Source organism: Thermobia domestica, chromosome 7 (assembly GCF_964235325.1).
Source record: "Thermobia domestica chromosome 7, izTheDome1.hap1.1, whole genome shotgun sequence".
Classification (NCBI taxonomy): domain Eukaryota; kingdom Metazoa; phylum Arthropoda; class Insecta; order Zygentoma; family Lepismatidae; genus Thermobia; species Thermobia domestica.
In genome coordinates, this window is record NC_137460.1 from 23,796,602 (window position 1) to 23,821,970 (window position 25,369).

Sequence of the window (25,369 nt, forward strand, 5' to 3'; positions counted from 1 at the left end):
TAATATACTTATGACAAGATATGTGTCGATTCCTGAAACTGATTAAGATAATTGGTTATTTTACTGTAGACATTGAAAAGTGTGCTTTAAGTGATGTAACTAATTAGGCTTTAAAAAAAAAGAAAGAAAGAAAAAAGAAAAAAAACTTCGTTAAATTTTTCGATTGTTTTCCTTGAAGTTAAATCCAAGACTTACGTTACTTCATCTCTTCCAAAACTATGGCACAGCGTATTTCTTTTATTACTAAGGAGAAGTGTCGTATTTATTTCTTTATTTCGTTATTACTGATTGTGAATTAGGGAAGGGACATGGTTGTGCATATAAGCTCTTTACAAACTTCAATCTTCTGAATTACTTCGTAAAGAGTAGGCACATCAAAGAGTGTCTTTCTATTAACTTCAGATATTTGTCCATTACGTGTTGACCTTCATGCCTTATATATTATAATACCTTGTACATATTGAATTTTCAGGAACACAGGACCGAAATCGATGCAAGAGCAGGAACATTCCAGGCGTTTGAATTATTTGGGCAGCAGCTTCTTCAAGCTGGCCACTACGCTTCAGTTGAGATTCAAGAGAAACTCGAGAGCATGACAGAGGCCAGGCAGGAATTAGAAAAGTAAGTCGAAGAACTGTTCATAGTGAAAAATTAATTAAATGCATGCGTAAGGAATCTATTTGTGATTTTCAGGGAAAAAATCGTAACCTGGTAAGGTTTCCAAAGAGGTTTTTTTTCTTTTTCTTTCTGAGACAAAGAAAATTGTCGAAGAATAAACAATCCGTGTTTCTGTAAAAGACAAAACAACGAACCACCTTATCTTAAGTTGAGTATATCAATTTTACCCAAACCTAACTTACTCTGAAACCGAAATATTAGAGTGTCAATGTGATGACTCTGCTTTTGGAATATATATTAAATTAAACGTAGTATGGCGTATTAAAATTAAGAAGATAATAATAATATATATTTTAAGAATAGTTGTTATAAGACACATGTTGAATAACTATAAAAGATGTGAACATTGTATCCGTGGAATTATATAAATTTTTTCAAACTGTTTCGACGCTCGCTGACATTTTTTTATCAATAACTTCTTTTCGCTAATACATGAATAGGTTCATAGTTTATACATCGATTACATAGGTAACAGTTTAGCAACAAATAGAGACGTCATTGATGGTGGAAACAGTTTGAAAGAATTTGCAGTTCCCCGGATACAAGTAAGTTCTTTCATATTTGATTTACGCATTTTAAGAATTCCCATTTAATAATAAAAATGACATAACAAAGCAGTATTACATTTCAGTATTTATAATAAGAACTTTGACTTCACACACAATTATACGATATTAAAACAGCATCTGTTGAGGGGTTCATAGTCCAGCTTTAAATATTCCCATCAGAACCTAAAGAAATTTTGTGGGACTACTAGGAAAGTATACTCTTAAAATCAACAAAATGGGTGAAATTGTGTCGAAATTATTCATGCATATATCCGAAATATATACGAGGGACAGTCGAAAAGTTCCTGGAATTTTATTGTAGCTCTTTAGTATCACAATATAAGTACATTTATTTAATTGTCTTCAAAATAGGGACCTTCGAAACACACACACATGCTTCATCGATCCTACCATTGCTGGAAACACCGACGAAAGTCCTTTTTTTGGTATCTTTTGAAGTTCAGCCGTCGCTTGATTTTAATCTCTCTGCGGTTGCAAAACAGGTACCAGTGCTGTTTCGTGAAAGTGCTGTCACCGTAAGCTGTTTTTAAGGCTATCGAAGCACACTTCTCCATTTCGCACATTAATGTGATGTTTTTGCGCGTTGCTTCAACTGCAACATTGCTCTAACTGATCACCGCACACTCGATTCAGCTACGCTACTCATGCACGCTTGCTATGACCTGTTCACACTTGTCAAATTCATAATTAAGTAACCTATAGACTGCACTATACAAGATTCATTATGATTGGATCACTAATACCGAAACCACATCATCATTCCGGGAACGTTTTAACTGCCCTCGTATATAAATGGCTTGAATTGAGAACCTCTTTTCTTTTCTTTTTTCTTTTATTTTATTTATTTTATTTTATTTTATTTTATTTATTTTATTTTTCTTTTATTTATTTTCTTTTATTTATTTTATTTTATTTTATTTTATTTTTATTTTTATTTTTATTTTATTTATTTTTTTATTTTATTTTTATTTTTTATTTTATTTTTTTAATTTATTTTATTTTATTTTGTCTGTCAAAACGAAGCTATTCTGAATAGAAAAAAAGAACCATTTTCCAGAAAGTTTTAGTGAATAATCCATGACTAAACTACGAGGATAATCCCGAGTAAGACCTCCAAACACCAGGGACTAAGGAAATCTTGGTGCTGTTCTTGGCAATACGGTTGTGTTTTCCCCTACTTCCAACCAAACCTGCATGCACCTCACTGGGAGGATGAGTGACTTGGAAGTTGTTTATAATAAAGCGTCCGCTAGGCGCTACCTCCAAATGCAAAGTTCGCGGATTTATTCTGTTTTTGAACGCAAAAAGAGTTAAATCGGTTAAAATTCATCACCAATTGACGAATTTTATGGTGGGTGGGTGTCGTGGTGAGTCAGGCATGCATATCAAAATCTTCCACAAGTGGTGTAAAGAATTTGCAGCTTGTACTGAAATTCACGAAAAAAAAAAAAAAAAAGCAGGAGATCGTCAATTTCCGACGAGACAGTCGTGAAGGCTGAGCAAACCAGTAACTAATACCTGTTTCCTAAGTTGAAAGAACATTGAAGATTACCACGTGATGACAAGCTAATGTGATATGAGCATACAAAAACTGCCACAGCGCCTACAAAATGCGTGGGTTGAAATGGCGATCATGTATAAAAGTAGATAAATACACAAGCTTTAAAATGATATAAACATTATTGAAAATAAACGTTTCTTTGTATTTAAAAAAAAAATGATCATACTTTTGGGAGTACCCTCGTATATAAGAAAAAATGAACTAATAGGTATTTCCGGCAAATGCACGAAACATTGGTTTGTTCACGGTGAAAAAGATCGTTCATTCAGTCGAAATTCAGTGAAAAACTTTTGTTGGATTAATCTATCCTGTAATTAATTGTTGAACTAACGAACACATTATTATAAAATCACATTTTCGCATCTTTTGGTGGCTTTTGATGTTAACGTTAATTTGTTTGGTAGGGCCTGGATAGCCCGTCGCATGCAACTCGATCAGTGCTTGGAGTTGCAGCTCTTCTACAGAGACTGTGAACAAGCAGAGAACTGGATGTCTGCCCGTGAAGCTTTCTTGGCAGCTGAAGAAGTCGATTCTAAAGGAGATAACGTCGAAGCTCTTATCAAGAAACATGAAGATTTTGATAAAGCCATCAATGCACAGGTAAGTAAAATAGCATGCAATTGACTTAGTATTCCCGTTGTCAGCGAAACATATCTAAAATAATATTTAATACTTAGTGTTCCGTTCAAAAGAATCCTCTCAATCACGGGGTTTTAAAGGAAATTTTAGACTTTCAGTTAGGAGGCAGTACTATAATTACTTTATATTCATGACTTGTACATAATTATTTTTGGAATAATTCATGCTTTCGAAAGATAAAACCACCAAAAATACAACCCATGCATCCCGGATGCAAAATTCAGGGAAAATTCAGCTATTTTCCGAGAATTTTCAAGAAAACGAAAAACCGCAGCCGCACTTAACTAGGTTACAGGATCAAATACCTACACGAAAGACACTTCCTACTATTCTATATGTCCTAGGTTATATATTTGCCAAGTTTTCTTGGAATAGCTCAGTAGTTATTAACTTACAGATTTTCAAATCAAGGACGATAATTTTTATAGCAGATACGACTTTTTGAGTAAGAGAGAATAAAGAGAGGGTGTGCTTTCATATGTAAACAGGAGGCCGTGATCTTAGATGAATCATGAATTGCTAATACGCTCTTGTAATTAGAAGAGGTTTAAATACCAGCCAAATGAGAACCATGCTAATACTAGTCGGCTGATTTTAAAAGTATTAAGGGTGTAATTCCAATATATAGAAATAATTTGATGAAAATGTAAGAAAACTGCTGAAAGAAAACATACAACTGTAGGAGAGAACTGAAAGGTGTATTCTAGATACGAAGAGAGGTCCCGCGTAGCATAGTCGCTAACGCTCTCGCTTTCGGTGCAAGCGGTCCCGGGTTCGATTCCCGGTGGGGGCACTCGGTCGAAAAGTGTAAAAGACTTTTTCAGGCCAGTCAACTGAGTGATGTTTTTTCCTGAGTTTTCCTCATTCACACCAGGCAAATGCCGGGGTGATACCTAACTTATAGGTCCCAGACTGCTTCCTTCCTTCCACAATCCTTTCTTCCTTCCCTTTTCCCGGATAGTGTGCTCGCCGAGAGACATCATCCCTCATATGTGAGGGCTAAAATGGCCATAGATGCCGAAAGCCCAGAAATTTAAATCCTAAATCTAGTACGAAAAGAGGAATATAGTCAACTGATGTTAAGATTTTGCAAAGATACCTGCAATAGAGTTTATTGAAGAGATCCTCGTTGAAATAGCTTAATTCTTTGAGTTTGGTTATTATTTTCTATAATATATTTGGAAAGACTTGAGAACAAGAAGGGGGGGGGGGGGCATTTGAACGTCACGTATGAGTTCTTCGATACGAACTATGTTACTTTAATCAGTATAATTCTAAGTATAACCTTGTCTCACCTGTTTGAACATTTTTCCATGCTCAGTGCTTGTATAGGCATTTTTCTTTTTGATAGCGCAGTAATATTTCTTTATTTTTCATTTCCAGGAAGAGAAGATTGCTGCGTTACAGACCTTAGCTGATCAGCTGATAGCAGCCGAACATTACGCCTCACAGCCTATTGATGAGAAACGCCGACAAGTCCTCGATAGATGGCATCACCTGAAAGAGGCTTTGATTGAGAAGCGATCTAAACTAGGAGAATCGCAGACGCTGCAACAATTCAGCAGAGACGCTGATGAGATTGAGAACTGGATTGCTGAGAAGTTACAGTTAGCAACCGAGGAGAGCTACAAGGACCCTGCGAATATCCAGTCCAAACACCAGAAGCACCAGGCGTTTGAAGCTGAATTGGCAGCTAATGCTGATCGTATCCAGAGCGTCCTTGCAATGGGTCAAAACTTGATTGATAAACACCAGTGCGCTGGATCGGAAGAGGCCGTTCAGGTTAGTATACATATTTCGTACTGCTAAAATTTAATTTCCAAACCTTGTGCCACAAGCGGCGTTGTCATTTTTACTAGATGATGAAATAAGTAATATCAGCGTAGGACAGGTTTTCCTTTTCCTCCTTTCTTCGAAGTGAATTTCAAGTAGATAATATATTCCTATATTACTCGACTTTGAAAGCGGTTTATTTAATTTTATTAATTAATTAATTTAATGAGCGTTGGTTCTGTAGTGTCAGTGTGATCAATAAGAAATTTACAGTGAACTTTCTTCAGCTGTATTGTCCGAGATAGTAACCTCAATCAGAACGGTAGTCATAAAAAAAAAAAAAAACTAATTAGCATTAAAATTAAGGTATTGCAGTGTTAATTAATAAAACAGTTTAATTATTATTAATAAGTGGAACCATATTGACAGTCCGTACGATCAAATTCAAAACTTGTCTTACATTCCATGCAGGGGGTGGGTCCTGGGGGTCCGGACCCCCCCCTTCCCGAAATCCCGACTTTTTTTGTAAATGTAGTCTACTTTTAGGGGTAATTTTAGAAATTTTCATATAATTTAGCCTCAAATTGTATTTTAACCCCCTCCCCCCGAAACGCTTTAGACCCCTCCCGAAATAAATTCCTGCGTACGTCCCTGATTCCATCTATGTTTATTTTATTTGACTGATGTTTCAAAGCCCATTGATTCCGTTTATCTTCACATTTGTAATAATTCGGTGAACTATTGTACAATTATTGTAATATGCTATAATTTTAATTGTTACATTGTTATAATTTTATATTTCAACATTTAACAATTAGATGTTGTAGCAAATTACTTTGTTTCAAAGTTATAGTAATCGTTTTTTTTTTTAATAACTAAGAAAACGAGGAGCACCATGACTCAGTGGTAGAACACTTATCTCTGGTTGCGTGGGGTTCTTATTTCGATCCCCAGCCAGATAAATTTGTTGTGGACATCATGATTTTGTCCGTGAGTTTTCTCGGGGTACTTCCTTTTTCTCCTGTTTTCTCTTTCCACCAATTCTTCCGTCATCATCATTCACTTGCTTAAATAGGGTGTCGATCGGTCACGAAAGTAACGAAGAAGTCACGAAATCAGAAAACGGTCGTGAAAGTCAAGAAAAAGTCACGAAATTTAGCTTTCGGGTCACGATTTCTTTATCTGTACAAATAAAAGTACAGACTGGAAAATTTTGCTCTATAAAACGTCAAAATTCGCTACCAAAAATGTCTATGGTCGGCCTTAGAAGCTACCAAATTGAAAGCAAAGGACGCTTCTATTGCATTCATGAAAATTCGGCCTGATTCTCTTCCAGAATCGCTCTTGAGAATGTTAGGATATTTTATGGTTTGGTAAAGAAAAGGTCACGAAATTTCATTTTGGAATTTTAGTAGACACCCTGCTAAATCATCCGTGTCCCTTAACCTAACAAGGATAATCATGGGACGTTGAACTAAAAGATTTCATTTCATTTCATTTAAGAAACCGTTTAATATATATTTATTGTATTCCAATTTGTTTAGAATATTACACAGTTCACGTAATTCCAAACCTGACGGTTTAAACTAGATGTTCATATGCTGTATGTATACAATTAAATCAATCAGAGAAGTCAGCATTAACGCATCATACAATAGAAGAAAGCATAAAATTTTGTTTGAAAATGCGTTGATGATATCTAGATCCACTCATGGCTATAAAAAATTATTAAGAGAAGGGTAGAAATAAAATTAGTGAAATTTGGAATATTTTATTACCATAATAAATAAATAAATAAGAGGACGAAATAATAATATGAAGAAAACGATTAGTATAACTTTAGAACCAGATTGCAATTTGTAACAATATTTAATTGTTAAATGTTGAAATGTATAATTATAAGAAACTAACAAAATTGTATCACAGTAATTTCTAAAATTAGTGCAACTAACGCAATCAGTGCTTTTGAAACGTCAGTCAGGTAAAATGAACACGGATGGAATATCAAAAGTCTTTTATGTATATATTTTGATATTTGGATTTAAATATTCGGAATAAATTCTTACATTAAATTTTAATAGTGTAATAGGGGACTTTCAAGATTATAAACATCACGGTTACGTTTTGTATTTCTGCACCATATGATGATCTGTTTTATATACAGTTTAACTTGGGTTTACTGATAAGAGTTGTAGAAGATAAGAGTTGTTCTGATAAGAGTACTTGCAGAAAATGGTGAATAACAGCTCAATCCTACTTAAATAGCGAAATTAGAAGCTTGTTAATTTCTGTCCCTTCCTAGTTTTCTGATTAAACGTTGGATTTCTTTTCTTCTCTTTATTCTACGGAGTATTAAATATAATATTGTAAGCAGTAAATATGAAATGGCTGTATGGTAAGACTCACATGATGGAGAAAATACATTCAAATGTTAATGTGAATTTCCTAGTAAAGTTAAATATATATATACAAGTGCTTTATGTATAAAGCCGTGTCAGTCGTGGTTTCAGTTCTCGATTGGCACAGTAAAATCACAGTCAGCCAGTTCAAAGTCAGGAAAGTCAGACATATATATTTGTTAGAATGATTTCCTCTTTAAAAGTGTGTCCATCAGTGATTTTAGTAGGGGACCTGTGTGGTTCATCGACCAATCTTTTTATCAGTACTATTAATAATCGCAAAAGTATGTAGAATTTTGATATATCGGGAGAACTCTTCGCCATTTTTTCATATATTGCAGTTGTATGTAGAAGATTGTATGCTTAATTTTAATATTACATAATTCACAGGCTCGTCTGGCATCCATCGCAGACCAATGGGAATACCTGACACAAAAGACAACAGAGAAATCTCTGAAATTGAAAGAAGCTAATAAGCAGAGAACATACATTGCTGCTGTCAAAGATTTGGACTTTTGGCTGGGAGAGGTAGAGTCTCTCTTGACATCTGAAGATTCCGGCAAAGATTTGGCTTCGGTTCAGAACTTGATCAAGAAGCACCAACTTGTGGAGGCAGACATACAAGCTCATGAGGATAGAATTAAAGGTATGTTAAGTAGAAAGTACCTGTTATGTGGCCAAGTGGCTCAGCGGTAGTGTTTGATCTCAACCGTTTGAACTTGTGGTGAGAAATCTTGTGGTTTCTTTTTTTTTCACTGTCATCATTTCACAAATTCTTCCATAATCATTTGCGTTATTTATAATCAATTTCCTTTCAATACGAGGAACAACTAACGGATATTAAACTGCAGATTACATATCAGTTAAGTAGGTTTTATACATTATTTGATTGTAATTGGTAATAACACACATTGAAACGGGGTGCACGTAGTCTCGAGTATTGTGTGTGAGGAAGCTGGGAACTACAATACAATATGTGCTGTTTTTTTTAGTTTAATAATTTATTTATTTATCTGTTACCTGTAACAGAGCTCTTGCTCATTTTACAATAGGCATTACAATACATAAGAATGAAATTAACAGTACATAAGATATACAAAATGACAGAATAATAATAATAATAATAATAATAATAATAATAATAATAATAATAATAATAATAATAATGCAAACTAAAATGCGTAGTAAGAAACTGAGAAATGGAAATTAAATTAAAAAAAGAAAAAAATCCAATAAAAACAAGAAATGTCGCAATATACAGTATATATACATAGTTGGTACATGTATCACTAGATAAGAAAACAAAATATAAAATTGTGGAAAGTTCGTTTACTTGCTGATTACTTCTTTAAATACTTTTTTTTTTTTTAATTTGAGATAATCACTGATATATAAATATATATCAGTGACTGTAAATATATATAAATGTACTACCGTACATGACAGAAAAAATCAATACTTGTATTATCTTTATTTAAGATATTGTATTCCTTCGTAATTCTCACAAATTGTGAGCTTTGATGCAATATCATATTAGATTTTTTACAATAGAATGTTCGTTTTATTCGTATTTATTTTTTAGTTATTTTTTTCAGCAATAAGGTAAAAACTCTCCATTTTCAAATATGCCATTAACTAATTTATATAGAAACAATTGGTCTGCAATTTTGTCTTTCGGAACGTAAAATACTACATTTCAAGTTTTGTAACAAATTGTATCTTTATTCTATCTCTAGTTTATTCGAGTTGGTCTGTCGTTATTCGTTCTTGGAACACTTTATGAATTTCTTTCCCAAAGTTGTTTGGTGTTGTTTCCGAACACCTCGTGTACATACATATACATACACATACACAAACTACAGTGAGCTTCCTGGTATTCTAGTGGTTACTGTATGTGCCTTTGATGCATGTGGTCCCGCGTTCGATTCCTGGTGGGTGAGCACAAGAAAATAATTTTACAGTCATTCACTCTCAATAATCAGTCATCTCCTTTAGCCTAAGCACGTAAACGCGGAATATTAAATATAATATATGATGAAAAATATATTGTATGAAAAACAGGAGGAATCTGCAGATTTTTGTTAACACCACTTTCTTTATTAATGCGAACCCAATGAAAACTCAGAAAAGTGTTGATACACAGGGGTAAGGAAATTTCCTCCCATTTTTTGATATAACATCTAGTTCAACCGTCGCACAGTGGGGCGAAAACGCAAAAAGCTGGCCAAAATATGATAACTATATTCAAATTAAATGACATTTAGTATTAAGGGGTTATTGAGGTTGCTAATTACGATTCTGCAACTAAAGTTGAAAAAAACAAAATGGCGGAATAAAATTTGCAAAAGTCGAAAAAGTCGTAGAAATGTTCTCAAACGTGGCGATAAAGAGGTTATTGAGGTTGCTGATTACGATTCTGCAACTAAAGTTAGAAAAAACAAAATGGCGGATCCAAACTGGCGGAATAAAAAGAATGTCAACATACTTCGTAATTTTCACAATGTATCTTTAACAACATTCACTTTTTTCACATATTTTGATGAACAATTACTTGTTACTTACGTTCTTATTTATTAGAAATGTATTATTACTTAAATGACACAAATTATTGGTATTTGATTCGGTTATGATAACTGCAACGGCTTGTCACTGTAACATTAAATGAACAATAATTAACATCAACACACTTCGTAATTGGCACGTTTTGGCAGCTACTTTTTTGTCGACAGCATTAATTAATATTCAGACTACCATTCTACAAAATATGAACGTGGTGCACGAGGGTGCACATAATGTTTTCAACGCTTTAAGTTAATAAAATATATAAACAATGTGAAAATTTTGCCTGACTTACGATTCAAATTATAAATTATTACATCATTATTATTAATTTTTCACTTCATACACTTATTCTACTTACCAGTACGATATAGGAAAACTTTACAGATTTAAAAACTATGAACGCGTTCGAAAGTTACAACCGTTTAAACGGACGCGTCAGAATTCTTCTATTATTCTGTACGCATTGGACCTGCTGAAGGATCTACTTAAGAGTGGCTCAGGTAGTCGGAATAAAGTAAAAACCCTATTCTATTTATGGATTTGGGCCCTTCTAACATCACTCTAATCAACTACATTAAAAAAATCCTATATTACAAACTTTCGTTTTTTTACTTTCGGCCAGCTTTTTGCGTTTTCGCCCCACTGTGCGTCGTAGGTGTTCATGAAAAACAGATGAGTATCCGATCATAACAGAAGTCGTGGTTACGATCCAACGGACTGAAAAGTATGAGAATCGAAGTCAGGAGTTCGTGGTGCTTGGTTGTAGAGCAGGAATGGCCAATATGTCAACCTGCAGTCTACGATGGTCTGTTCTCGCACTATCGATCGAATAATTCCAGTGGATGAATCGCGTTAAAAAAATAACTTGCGTATAAGCACATTGCTCACTTTTTATACTTTTAAGTAAGAACAAACAGTTTTAAATAAGAACCGTATCCTATTCAATTATTTTATAGCTGTTTTGTAATAAAATATTTTGAATAGCTGAGCATTAAAAAAATCATTTACAGTAGTCTAAGATGTAAAAAAAATTTTAATTTTTTTTAAAAATATTGTTATTTTGAACAGTATGATGAATTTGTGAGATTTCCGAATCTGAATTCGTGTTATGAGGTGCGGTGGACGGTAAAAGAAAGTAAGTTTTAAGCTCTACCCTTTATCTTACTAGTAACCACAGTTACGGTACTGTGTTCATTATAATTGGATATCACTGATCTATATTAAGATAAATAAACAGCCAGTGATTTCTGAAATCAATACAGTGCAACCCACTTATAACGAACTTGGAAAAAGCGAATTATTGGATATTACGAACATAAATGAAATCCCCGTCACACCGTCTATTTTAAAACATGGTTTCGGAAGAAATGACCGTATATTACGAACAATACTTTCCGTAAAGACTGCTTATAGCGAAGTTTTCAGAACGGGATCATGTTTTCTTTTCTTCTGGGCTCGTGGATAACTCAGATACTGTGCTTGAAAGGATGTTAATTAACATCCGCCTTGAGAGGGGAAACTAACACCTCTTTGAATGTGGTAATTCAAATGCTCGCAGCGATATGATCTACGTTGAAGCCACAGGTCGTCGCAAATTGTTGGCGCCAAGCAATTCATTTTCATGATGAACCTGGTTCATTGCTACAAATGCGGCGGAAGAGGCTGTTGATTCTGGAACTAGGAGTGAATTTCAGGAAGCAGCGACAGGGAATTACATTTGTCGAGTACGTCACTGCAGATGATGCGCTTGTAACTGAGGATCCGGATGTTCTTTATTCAGTTGTGGAAAGCGAGAGAGAAGCTATGAAGGAAGATGAAGCAGATTTCGGTGATGAGGGAGAAGTGGGAAATGTGAAAGAACCCGTGAGTTCCAGAGAAGCGATCCAAAATTTAAAAAAAACTTGCAACGCTATCTTTTCCAACACAGCAACACATGCCGGAGAATGCATTTCGGACATTTGAGGAAGTGGAAGCGGCGTGCTACGAACAGCGGCAGCAGACACGGTTGAGAAGAAAATTACAGATGTCTTCAAGCGTGCTTGAACAGGTAGGAAGAACTGCAATACGTACGATAGACTAGATGAGACCCAGTTAATAAAATTATCATCAGATGTAATGCTATACTGCTGTGTTTTTTTAAGTGTATCTGCTTGTTATCTAGTCCTTGTTTTATCACAATTCGGAAAAATACATGAGTGTTTATAACGGAGTTTGGATATAAAGAACACATTCTGTTGGTCCCTAGAAATTCGTTACAAAAAGGCTGCACTGTAGTAGTCCTCAACGGAAACCTGGATCAGGTCAACACTTATTCAATCTTTAAATTTTCGTACAATATATGTGTTCTATTTTTATTTTCAGATATGAATGGCCAAGCCGACTCGTTGATTGAGAGTGGTCAGTTTGACACAGCCAGTATCCAGGAGAAGCGTCAATCGATCAATGAGAGATACGAGAGAATCAGAAACCTTGCTGCTCATCGCCAGGCTCGTCTCAACGAGGCCAACACATTACATCAGTTCTTCAGAGATATCGCTGATGAGGAGTCGTGGATCAAGTAAGAAAATTCATCTTTGAATCTCCACAATACGTAATTTTGAGGAACTTTATCCCGTGATGTCTTCTTATAATGGATATTGGAAGTAAATCGAATTCAATGCTTAGAGTACTAAGATTTCTTTTGAAGTGGTTCATCAGTCCTATAGTACACATGATTAAGTATACACTATTCTTTTGTAAATAACATACACATTTTCAAATATTATTCTTGTATTTTTGTAGTAAAACGTGTCATTGTGTATTAATTTAAAAAAAAAAAAAAAAAAAAAAAAAAAAGATCAAAGCAGTAAAAATGTTAAAACTGTTCCACAAGTCTAATCATGTATGTTGAGTACTGTGATAAGTTTTGTTTTTAGTATTTACATTTCCAAAACTGTAATGAACAGTATATGTTGTCATTGTGAATAGCTGGTGGTAAATTCTAGAGGGTACATACATTAAATAGAACGTTCTTATCTATCTCAAGTTAGATAATTGGCTTTAGACAATTTCAGCGTGCTGCTTTTTTTTTCAGTATCATTTTAAAATTGCTAAAATTTACGCATTGTTGGGTTATTCCTTTTTCCAGTTTATCAGTTTTTAATAAGTAAAAGAAGTTAATGTAGTACTCTATTCATTTTAGAGAAAAGAAGCTTTTGGTGGGCTCCGATGATTATGGCAGAGATTTGACTGGTGTTCAGAATCTGAAGAAGAAGCACAAACGTTTAGAGGCTGAATTAGCATCTCACGAACCTGCCATTCAGGCTGTGCAGGAAGCTGGTGAAAAATTGATGGATGTTTCTAACTTGGGTGTACCAGAAATTGAACAGGTAAGGGCGTCTCCTCACATAATAGTTATAGTTGATTCATAGCGCATACACAAAGAACTTTCAAATACTATGTATGATATACGTTGAAAATAATTCATGTTTTTATTGTTCTGATATAAATTAATGTCCATTTAAGTTCATATTACTATGAACGGAACACAAGATCTAAAAGTATTTATAGTTTCGTATAATATGAGAAAAAAATTATAACGGAACCTTATGTCAAATTATTCCCCGTTACTTGAGTTTACTGAGGCTTGGATGAAAACTTGAATATATTAATTTAGAACTGAATCATATACACAGGCGGCTTTTAATGCAAATAATATAACAAATACTTTTTGAAAAATAAATAAATTAATTAAACCGTTTATAACGATAACACTAATAAATATGTGTCCATACGTTGATATGGACAATAGTCCGTATCGTATATCATTTTCTTGTATGGCAGATCTGAACATTTATGTTGTGAAGTTGTGTGCCCAGACATGTATAAACATGTTCGTTTAAGCAGTAGAGGATAGAATATGCAAGAAGCTATTCATAGTGGATATATTCTCAATTATAAAGAAGGAATTTTGTAAAAATAGAAAGGTGAATGTAGAAAATATACGGAAAATACATCAGTTTAAATATATATTATTTTGTGTATTATCATTGAAACATTTAGTGAGTAAACTACGATTTAATTAGTCCCAGAAATTCTGATATAACAAACTTAGGGCAAAATAGATGTTATACGTATGATGGTTTCTACTGATTTTGAAGAATATTATAACTGAAGCCTATCGAATGATATACAAGTTCAGTGAGTGAATTACGCCCAGAAAATTGATTTCGCACGTCATATTACAGTAGAGAATTAATTTTACTTCGCTTTCTTTTAAACCTAATATTTTGTAAATAAATCTACAACGTACTTAAAACGTTCGTAGTGCTATTTCTAAAGCAACTGTTTTGTTCTTCAAGCTAACACGAAGAAAGAAATTGGTTTTAAAACACTGCTGCAAGTCACACAGCGTACGAGCACTATGGCATGCAAATTTAGGTTTGTTTACAGTTATGTGCTATTTAAAATAATAATATTCTGTGAGACTTTACAAGGAAGAAGAAAAGAGAAGATGATACTATTTTCTTATGTGATTGAAAGCTACATTTGTCTAAGATAACAAAAATTGGGGAGGAGACTTCCTAATCGTTGTACTTCTGTATTTATTTTAGCGTTTGAAATTACTCAACCAAGCTTGGGCAGAATTGAAACAACTAGCTGCCAGCCGAGGTCAGAAATTGGACGAGTCCCTCACCTATCAACAATTCCTGGCAAAGGTTGAAGAGGAAGAGGCATGGATCAGGTATATTTTTCATCAATATTTGCAATCGCATTAGTGATTAGATTATCAGATAAAACTTTCATGTATGTAAGATTCTTTAATCAAGTTATATCCAAACTGACAAGTATATTCACAATGAAGTGTTTGTTGAACAGGAGCGAACTATATACTTTAAAATAGAATGATATTTATTTATTTTTGTTATTCCTTTAAAAAAATGCCATTCATTTAAAGATAAAATACACATTCTAATGCAATTGTGTCGAAATGAAAAAAAAAAAAAAAAAAAAAGGAAAGAAAGAAAGAAATTGGAGCCGTCGTAAGAATAATCTGCTTACTAATACACAGTAAACTCTCTGTTTTAAGGAACTCGATGAACAGATTTTAGATTTAATGGACAGAATTTGACTAATGTAGCACATGTAATTGAGGAAGGAAACTGTTGAGACAAAAACTTAAAGAGATATTTAAAAGACGCACCGACTGATAGGATTGTAATATGACAATGCTTCGTACACAGAGCAACAGCTACTACTTATTCAACTCGAAACTTCGACTACATTCGTGATCTTTCATGCACATGCGTAGCTTCAAATGTCAGTTCCGATCAGCTCTTAGTTTTTACCATGTATTGTAGCAAATTGTAGCCTTCTCTATGGACAGGGACTAAACTTATATGTGGATCCAAGCTGCCAGATTCTCAGCCAGGAGATAGCAGAAAATGTTGTGAAGAAAAGAGGATGTTTGAGATTTTTTTTTTAAAGTCGTGTCTGGTCCTAAATGACGAGAGGAGCCCATATGGACATCATCATTCCATATGTAGATAGATATTCAAATCCGAAGTGTTGACTTACGAACATTTCAGGTAGCTTAGATCTTCGATTATTAAGAAACAGCATTCAACTGGAAACCAACTAAATTGATGTTTTCTTCTTCCTTTTTTCTGTCTTCATCTTTCTAATACCCAGTTGTAAGTTTTTTTTCTTTCTTTAAACTAACATGATATGTACATTAAATATTTTATATTGATATTATAAAGCACAACTTCAAGTGTAATACCAAATTTTAAATATTGTTCATGTTTACGAATTTACGGACACACTTTCGCTCCCATTACTATATATATATATATATATATATATATATATATATATATATATATATATATACAGAGTATCTCAAAAGTCCCGTGGGGGGCGCGGTGGCTCAGTGGTAGAGCGTTCACCTCTGGTGCTTGGGGTCCCGGGTTCGATCCCAGCCCCCGCCAAGTGAACTTTGTGGTGGACAAACATCGTGCTCGTGGGTTTTCTCGGGGTTCTCCCGTTTCCTCCCACTTTCTTCATTCCACCATTTCACTCATCTCTCATCATCACCGTCTCCTTTAGCCTAACCGGCATAACCGTGGGACGTAAAACTCAAAGATTTCATTTCATTTTCAAAAGTCCCGTGACATAGGGTTACTCTATTATTATCAGAGTTATAACAAAATGTAAGAGGAGAAACAAACAGTCTCCAAATATGATGTTTACAATCTAAAGTGAAGGAATTTTTTAAATCGGACGAGCCGTTTGGGCTGTACTCTTTATGCGCCCAATGTTAAATGAAAATGCAACGTTGCCATTTACCTGGGGCTGGGAGAGAGAAGGACGGGACAGGATGTGGACAAACTTTATAAGAGTATGGTGAATGGGGGCTTGCCATCGACACGTTAACATAGGAGACAGTAACTTCAATCACCTATGTTGTGGATCCAGGTAAATGGGAGCGTTTCATTTTTATTTAACATAGGTCCATAGTGTACAGACCAAACGGCTTTTCCGATTTAAAAAAATCCTTCACTTTAGATTGAAAACATCATATTTGGAGACTGTTTGTTTCTTCTCTTACATTTTGTTGTAGCTGATAATAGTTACTATATGTCAGGAGACTTTTGAGACACCCTATACATATATAAAGTAGTGATCGTAAATGTTTTGCATATGAATGTATAGTTACTTCAAAAACGAATTCTCTAATAAAGATTATTTTGTCAATAACATTTTAAGGTGTAGATCAACTGTTGTTCGTTTTCATTAAAAGTATATTTATCTTTTTAAGGCAATGAAAAAAAACTAAGTTTTGACCCCTGAGTTTGGACAAATTCTGGGGGGATTTAGTTTCTTACCTTTAACAGCAAACTTACTCCTTTGTCAGAGTGAATTAAAAATATGTATTAAAACATATCATCTTGCACGCTAGTAATAATGTCTCATAATAATTATAATTCCAGTGAGAAACAACAGTTGCTGTCTGTGGAAGATTATGGAGATACCATGGCTGCAGTTCAGGGTCTTTTGAAGAAACACGATGCTTTTGAAACTGACTTTGCTGCCCACCGAGATAGGTGCACTGACATTTGTCAGGCTGGAGCCAAACTTATTGCTGATGGAAACCATCATTCCGACAGCATTTCACAGCGTTGCCAACAGTTGCAGGTGAGCAATTACAGTAAAAAAATCAGACAATTGTAAAGTCAGAGGATATTTGATTTTTGTTTTATTAAATTCATAAGCCGCTCTTTTACTTCTGTTTAAATGTTCGTTTTAAGTAATAAATTGTGACTAGCTTTCTAAGAGAGGTTTTGCCTTAACACAGTGTAGATGGTACGTAATTCGTGGCACTAAACCGGACAACCGGCTACTTTAATTCACGTACTTCATTGTCGCGCTTTCTTTTATTATGTGCGTAATTATCAAAGTGATGTAACAAAGAATTAGGTAGAATGTTTATACGTTACTAACAATAAATTGTTGGCTTTGGTTCATTTGCCGATCTAAGGTCTTGTAGTTCGAACCTCACGTTAAACTGTAGGTCCATTCTTGTGTAGCCTTGATGCTGAAATAGGACATTAAATTCCAAACCAGCTAATGCTTCAGGATGTCCCAAGTGATTACTATGGCTTAATCCTGTTTTGTAAGCTGGGAAGCCCTAGAAAAGCATAGGTGATGTCGAATTCAAGTGGGGATTGAAGTAGTCATGACTTATGTTTGAGAGAGAGAGAGAAAATCTATAGGTGTTCCGAGATTTTAATTCTGTCTCCAATACCCACACAGTGTTTCTGAAAAGCATTAACTGGCTGCTTAGTGGAGGTATTTTGTAAAATGTACGAACTACTCAATAATTTAAACTGTTTAGAGCAATAGTCTTTTGTAAACTAAAATCATAATAATTCATGAAAGTTATCAACAACAGTCTCAAAATTTAAAAGGTAAATGTGCAGGGTTATACACTTACTGATAAAAAATCAAGTTCCTAGAAGGAATGGAGGGAGCGGAATGAAACTTCACGGATTCCAAGACCAATCAACATTATTGTAATTATTACAATTTCAGATCAGTCATACAAGGGGTTTGGTTTTACGATCGTAATACATGTTCCATATCAGTAAGTTGTAGCACCTCCTGCGGGCACGGTTAAATGCGTTGATGCGGCTTGGAAGTCCAGTTTTGGAGTCATGATATCATTACCTGAGACAAGTCAGTCCATAGCTGCTGTAACTTTGCCTTCAGATCTTACAGATCGTCAGTGACGCGAAGTTGGCATCCGAGGTGGTCCTAAACGTATTTAATTAGGGAGACCATGTGACTTTGCTGGCCAGGGAAGAAACTCAGCATGACGTAGACAGTCTATAGACACTTCCGTGTGTAACCGAGCGTTGTTTTGCTGAAAGATTGTACCGTACCAGTGTGCTTTTATGGATACAGAATCTCACCCACGTATCACTGTGGCGTCAGTTCCGCGGATTGCTGCGAGAGGTGACCGAAAGTCACTCATGATGGCTTTCCATACCATGATGCAAGGAATAACGCTGGTGTACGGTTTCACAATATCTGTTGGATGTTATCTCTTCAGCTGGCGCAGCTACATACGCATACGATGGTCATCTGTCGTAATGCAGAATCGGGACTCATCACTGAACACGATCCTTTACCATTCATAAGAATTCCATGCTGCTTGACTGCGACATCACTGCACACTGTGGTTTAAGCACTGGTGTTAATGCAACCTACGCAGAGGTCCGTGCACCCGCAATCAAGTTGATACCAGTCGAGAAATGACACAGGGTGTTGTAGAGAGTTCACTACTTCTGTCCAGATGACAAGCACAGACATTACAGAGTTACGTAATGTTTTACGCACAATGCGACAAGCGTCCCGTGTTGTGGTCTGTCGTCGACTGGAATCTTCATGTCGTGCATTGGTGCCTTTATATATCCACTGGCCTCAACATCGGGCCACAGTGACATTGAAATGTTCCTCATGTTTAGTAATTGTTTAGTCACGAACATTAATAAATGGAGGTTGAAGCCATTATTTCTTATGGCTCCAACCTCCATTTATTAATGTTCGTGACTGTACGAAACACCCAGCTGGCCTCGTGCAATCTCATGATGCGGCCCCTTTCGAACGCCGTCAAATGCTTGTAATGCTGTCTGTTGTGGGGACGAGGCATTATTTATGTTTCTTGACCTTCTAGCTTTGTGCTGACTCACTCTCACGCTTCACAGCGGACTGACACGATTTATCACAGACATTACTGCCCACTGGTGGCCACTCGTGATGTTTCCGATCTTTGAATTTCTAATCGTTTATACACCCACACAGCGTTACACATCCATCGAATTACAGGTGAATTTGATTATTTTTTTTGTCAGTGTATAATAGTAATATTAATTTTGGACAGTTCTTTAATTCCTTGCTTCCTTTCTTGTAGAATAAGTTGGATCATTTGGCTGCATTAGCTGCTCGACGCAAAGCCAAGTTGATGGATAACTCAGCCTACCTTCAATTTATGTGGAAGGCAGATGTAGTTGAGTCCTGGATTGCTGATAAGGAAACCCATGTACGATCCGAAGAATTTGGGCGCGATTTGTCTACTGTTCAGACTCTCCTCACTAAGCAGGAGACGTTTGATGCAGGTAATTCTGCATTTTATTTGTGCTAAACACCTATTTGTCTGTCCTCAGTTTATTATAACATTACTTGTATAGAAACGCAATATTATGTATTCTTTTGTCTTCTTAAGAAATGAAATAGTATTGGTCACGGATAAATAATTTTCCTCGAATTGTAACGTTGTTTGTTAAAAAGTTTCCTTTTCGTTTTTCTGTTTTAACAAAACATGATTTTACAAATTCATATGCTAAATATCAACTTACATTATGTAGTGCTTGAATGTATTCGCAATGTTGTAAATACATTTAATAAGTGTGTTGGGTTCTGATTATTAGTTGTATGATACAGGATAAATTTCCATTGCAGGTCTCCATGCATTTGAGCACGAGGGTATCCAGAATATCACTGCTTTGAAAGATCAGCTAGTTAACGCTAATCATGATCAAACACCTTCTATTTTGAAGCGGCACGGAGATGTTATAGCAAGGTAACTGTTTTTTATACGAATTTAATGTCACAAATTCCATTTTTAACGTCATCTATCTTGACTCTGGAACTATTACGTAATGAATTAATACTTTTCTGACCAGAGTATATATATATATTGTGAATTAAAAAAACAGTAAATTATAACAATACGTGATGGGTACATCAATAATAATTTAATGTTATGAAGGTATATATGCCAGTTAACGTCTGGTGAAGATAACGTTAAGTTATTGAAACTATTGGACTTGTTTTAATAAATAAGTATATTCTCTGGTGAGAAAAATATTAATTAATTAATTTTTAAGTATATGTATAAATGAAGTATTATGATTTTATAATTACATGGACGCATGGGGGGATATTCAAAATTAACAAAAAATTGGTTACTTACCAATGAATCCTCCCTTGAAAAATTTAAAGATTTTGACGTTTCGGAACTCTCAGCTGGTTCCTTCCTCAGTGGCAAGGTAAAAAGGATTAAAACGGAAAGGAGATAAAAGGAGTAAAACCAGGAATACATACCACTATATAAAAGTAATGTACAAAAAAGATCCTGAGACGAATCGCGTTCTTTTTTATACAGTTGATTTTTTCTTTTTTCACTCTGCTCTGTTCATCTCAGGATCTTTTTTGTACGTTACTTTTATATAGTGGTATGTATTCCTGGTTTTACTCCTTTTATCTCCTTTCCGTTTTAATCCTTTTTACCTTGCCACTGAGGAAGAAACCAGCTGAGAGTTCCGAAACGTCAAAATCTTTAAATTTTTCAAGGGAGGATTCATTGGTAAGTAGCCAATTTCTTGTTAATTATTATGATTTTAATTTAAAATAAGAGACAGGAGTTGTGTTCTCCATGGTATTACCGAGCAGACTGTGAATTTGCTGTTTGTAACTTACTGCGTTTAGCGTAGAGGATAGTAATTTTCTGTCATTTCTATTATGGACTGGGAAAAGTAAAGTCAAGTGCCAATATATCCAAAATAGTTAAAACGTGTAAGAAAACGTAATACAAATAATTTCTGGCGCATATTTGTTAAAGGAATAATTTACTTGTTTGTGCGCGTGTAATAAATCTGTGAAGTTCGATGTTGAAATAATTTCTGCAGCCTGCGTACAACTTTCTTCACTCAATTTAATAAACGGAGTCACTGCATTAACTTATTGGGGATCTTTTTATGTATCTTGCTATAAATAAATAAATAAAAATTAAAAAAAAAAACTTAATTGTGCACGAAAAATACATTTACAATCGTAGTTATGACCAAATTTTTTTTTTTTTACTAAAAGTCGTCATAACTTCTAGAAAAGATGGTTATTACTAAAATCTTTGCTCCGCGTAGCCCGTGTAGCGTACTCGCTAACGTCCTCGCCTTTGGTGCGAGCAGTCCTGGATTTGATTCCCAGTGGGATTCTCGGTCGAAAAAGTATAAAAACTATTTCAGGCCAACCATTCTGATTGAGCTTTTCCTGAGTTTTTCTCATTCACACCAGGAAAATGTCGGGATGGTACCTAACATAATTGTGCCAGCCGCTTCCTTTCTTCCTGCCTACTTCCCCGGGTAGTGTGTTCGCCGAGGGACATCATCCCTTATACATGAGAGGCTAACATGACTTAGCTGTCGAAAGCTCAGGTAGGCTTCTGAAATTATTCAACATTATTCGTGGAAATAGTATAGGCACATAAACAAGTTGGTGATTCCTTCTTTTAACAAAATATGTGCCAGTCGTTATCTGTGTTACATTTTCTCACAGATTTTAAGTGCTTCAAGTATTTCCATACAAGTTTTTAGCTGTTTTGGAGATGCTGGGTCCTGATCCTACATTTTCCAGTCGGTGATATACTATCACAAAAAACTTATGTCCTCTATAAGGAATTGTATTAAGCTAAACGGCGGATTATTAGAGTACCCGATAACAGTTTTTTTCATAATAACTCGAGATTCGGGAACAGTCATTTCTTCCTAATTTAATGTATTTTTTGTTTATAGTTCTGTGAGAAACTACTTTACAAGGATGATCTCTTAATGTACATTCCTTGTTACAAAAGTTCAAAGAGTGATCTCGTTTCTACTCTTTACCAGTAGTGCGCTTTTGACTCGCTGAGGAGTGCATGGAATGCTTTGAAAGTTTTCTGGATGTATGGTGTTGAGCGCTGTAGTCATGTTTTGAGTGTCTATTATGTTTGAATATTATATGACTTTCATTATTAACTGGAGTTTCGGGGATGGGAAATCATCTGGCAGTGCTAAATCAGGTGATTCGTTCAAGCTTGCAAATTCGTTGTCTGTTAGAAATCTGTGAGAATTATAGTGGTGTGTAGAGGATCATTATAAACGACAATCATTTATTTATTGTGTGTTACAAAATGAGGTCGCTCTTCGGTAATTCATTCCAGACCCTAACGTAGAGGGGTTGCAAACACTGTTGCGTTCCTGTGAAATGAATTAAATATGGGTGATACTGTTTTTGTATATGGGAAAAAACAGTACTTTTGGGAAAAAACAGTACCAAAAGGGTATCCTATACAGCACACCACAGTTCACATGCTTTGACGCTGGATCATATCAGGAGTATTAGCTTTCATCTTAAGCTGTAATGAGTCATTTTCTCAGTAACATACCTATTGTTCAAATAAGATTACGCATTCTTATCAATATTGATAGTCGTCGGTCCCTCCTATGTCGGAAGTTCCCTACGGAACAGTTTAAACCATTTGAATTTATTTCTTCTTCTTCTTCTTCTTCTTCTTATTATTATTATTATTATTATTATTATTATTATTATTATTATTATTATTATTATTATTATTATTATTATTATTATTGTGTGCGTGTGTGTGTGTTACTGTTCTATTTCCGTAGATGACTTATATTATTTCGTGTGTTTCATATAAAATTTTCCTCAACATAAACGGAAATTTCATCTTGATGAGCTAGTGCATGTTTACCTCTTGAAGTGGTGATCGGATACAAATTCTACTTATCCAGAGGCGTGTTATTAATGTCTCCTTGTATTGCGTATCCATCTTTTACTACTGTGGCGATTATAGAAGTAAATTTGCAACATCTTGTTTGCACTAAAACAAATAACATTCATCAAACTTTTGTGACAAAAGGTGTGTGTCACAATGACTTCACAGATATGAATTCAAAATAAGCAGGTGTTGAGTTGGAATTTATTAACTGTATTTGTCACATATTTTACATATAATAAACTTTTTTTTTAAATACTACTACTTCCTACTGATTGTGATATCTGTTGATTATTTATTTTAATGTAGATGGCAGAAGTTGTTGAATGACTCTGATTCCCGCAAGCAGCGTCTGTTGAGAATGCAAGAGCAATTCCGACAGATCGAGGAACTGTATTTGACTTTCGCAAAGAAGGCGTCCGCTTTCAACTCATGGTTTGAAAACGCGGAAGAGGACTTGACGGATCCAGTGCGTTGTAATTCCATTGAAGAAATTAGAGCTTTACGAGAGGCGCATGCTCAGTTCCAGGTAATTTGTCAATTTTTGATACACTATCGTAAATTATACAAGTGTAATGATCATGGTGTTATAGTAAAGGTTGAAATTGGTATTGCAACTGAGAATTTAGAAAATTTATTTTTAGAATTGAAAGAGTACAGCTGTTGCATATTTTCCCTTCCCTTCAGTTTTGAAATCTAATTATCACAGAAGAACATAATATATATCTGACTTGGCGTCATGATTGACAATTATTATTTCTGTTTAGCAGTGAATATGTAAAATATTTTCGCTTTCCTTTGCATCCTTTCCCACTGTGGAAAAGTTGCAAGTTTTATTTTCTATTATTATTATTATTATTATTATTATTAACTGAACCAGCGCTATTCACACAGCGAACAGTTCTAATTTGAGCGTTATTCTCCTTCCCACTTCTCACTATATCTGTACAAGTCCCTTTACAGATACAAGTAAAGGACAGGAAGAGTCTAGAGTGAATTGCTATAGACAAACATATAAATGTAGTATTTTATTATATAGAATGTAGATGTGAGTTCGTGGCACTTGGATAAGTGATATATGATTCCAAATGAAAATATTTTTACTTATAGTTCCATATCCGAGTACACCTCATTGTGGGTCCACAAACCTTCGAAGTTGCCAGCTTGCAATACGTAGGTTGTGTCATTCAGATTATAGCAAAGCGCCTGAAATTCCGTCAACCCCCTCTACGTATCTTCTCTACTGGTTGCCTTCCATAAGGGTATGAACCTAGAGGCAATATTAAACTAACAGGGTCAAAACGACGCCTAAAATGTGGAATAGTAAAATAAAGACAAGTTTTTTTGAAAATTTGAATGAGAACTGACAAAACTACACAAAATTTGGAATCGACCAGCGTAAACGGCACGTTTCTGGCGCTTGTGGTTTTCAAGATCTCATTGTCGAAAGGATTGGTCACAAACATATAAACTTTTCTTGATCACAAATATATAAACCTAGCATTTTAGTGTAAGACTAGCTGAACCTGCGCTCTCTACACAGCGCATCATTCACATATGCGCATGAATCTCCTTGTTATTCCTCTCATCTGTACATGTCCCTTTACAGACACATGTGAAGGACGTCTTGATAAAAAATGGCAAGAGATATCTTAAAGGGAAGATTGTCGATTACTTTTTCAGTATCTCGCACCGTTTGCAAGATTTGAGCCTACTTCCGGTTGGAGTTTTTAATTCATGTATGATCAGTGTTTTCTTTCTTCTTGCATGCAGTATCTAATAAGCAAATACATTACACACATAATTAATTATAATGTCAGTAATATATGGTGTTCATTGGGTAAAACACTCCAAACAATGAAGATTCAACTTAGAGTGGAGAAATAGTTATCCTTCGTTTTCACTATCATTTGGCCATGAAACAAACGCCTGAGAGGTTTGTAACCCCCATATACTATTGTGTGGTTTTGGAATGTATAGTGCGTAGGATATGATGCTTAAGTTTTTTTTTTTTTTTTTTTTTCTAATTTCAACACTTCCAGTATACCCGTAAAAATATAATAAAGAAATAATGGCCATGTTTTTTTAAATA

The 25,369-nt window shown here is 34.8% G+C and overlaps 1 protein-coding gene across 4 annotated transcripts in view; it reads left to right on the forward strand.

Annotated features, from left to right (window-relative positions):
* The window catches only part of alpha-Spec (alpha spectrin), a 164,881-nt gene that overhangs the window by 111,346 nt on the left and 28,166 nt on the right, over positions 1 to 25,369 (forward strand). For all 4 annotated transcript variants that reach the window (XM_081764258.1, XM_081764260.1, XM_081764261.1 and 1 more), the window contains 11 exons: positions 473 to 621; positions 3,213 to 3,408; positions 4,831 to 5,229; positions 8,010 to 8,265; positions 12,543 to 12,738; positions 13,363 to 13,549; positions 14,774 to 14,904; positions 17,153 to 17,357; positions 19,636 to 19,840; positions 20,184 to 20,304; positions 23,587 to 23,806. In XM_081764258.1, the coding sequence (XP_081620384.1) occupies positions 473 to 621; positions 3,213 to 3,408; positions 4,831 to 5,229; positions 8,010 to 8,265; positions 12,543 to 12,738; positions 13,363 to 13,549; positions 14,774 to 14,904; positions 17,153 to 17,357; positions 19,636 to 19,840; positions 20,184 to 20,304; positions 23,587 to 23,806 (2,265 nt within the window). The remainder of the gene's footprint in view (positions 1 to 472; positions 622 to 3,212; positions 3,409 to 4,830; positions 5,230 to 8,009; positions 8,266 to 12,542; positions 12,739 to 13,362; positions 13,550 to 14,773; positions 14,905 to 17,152; positions 17,358 to 19,635; positions 19,841 to 20,183; positions 20,305 to 23,586; positions 23,807 to 25,369) is intronic.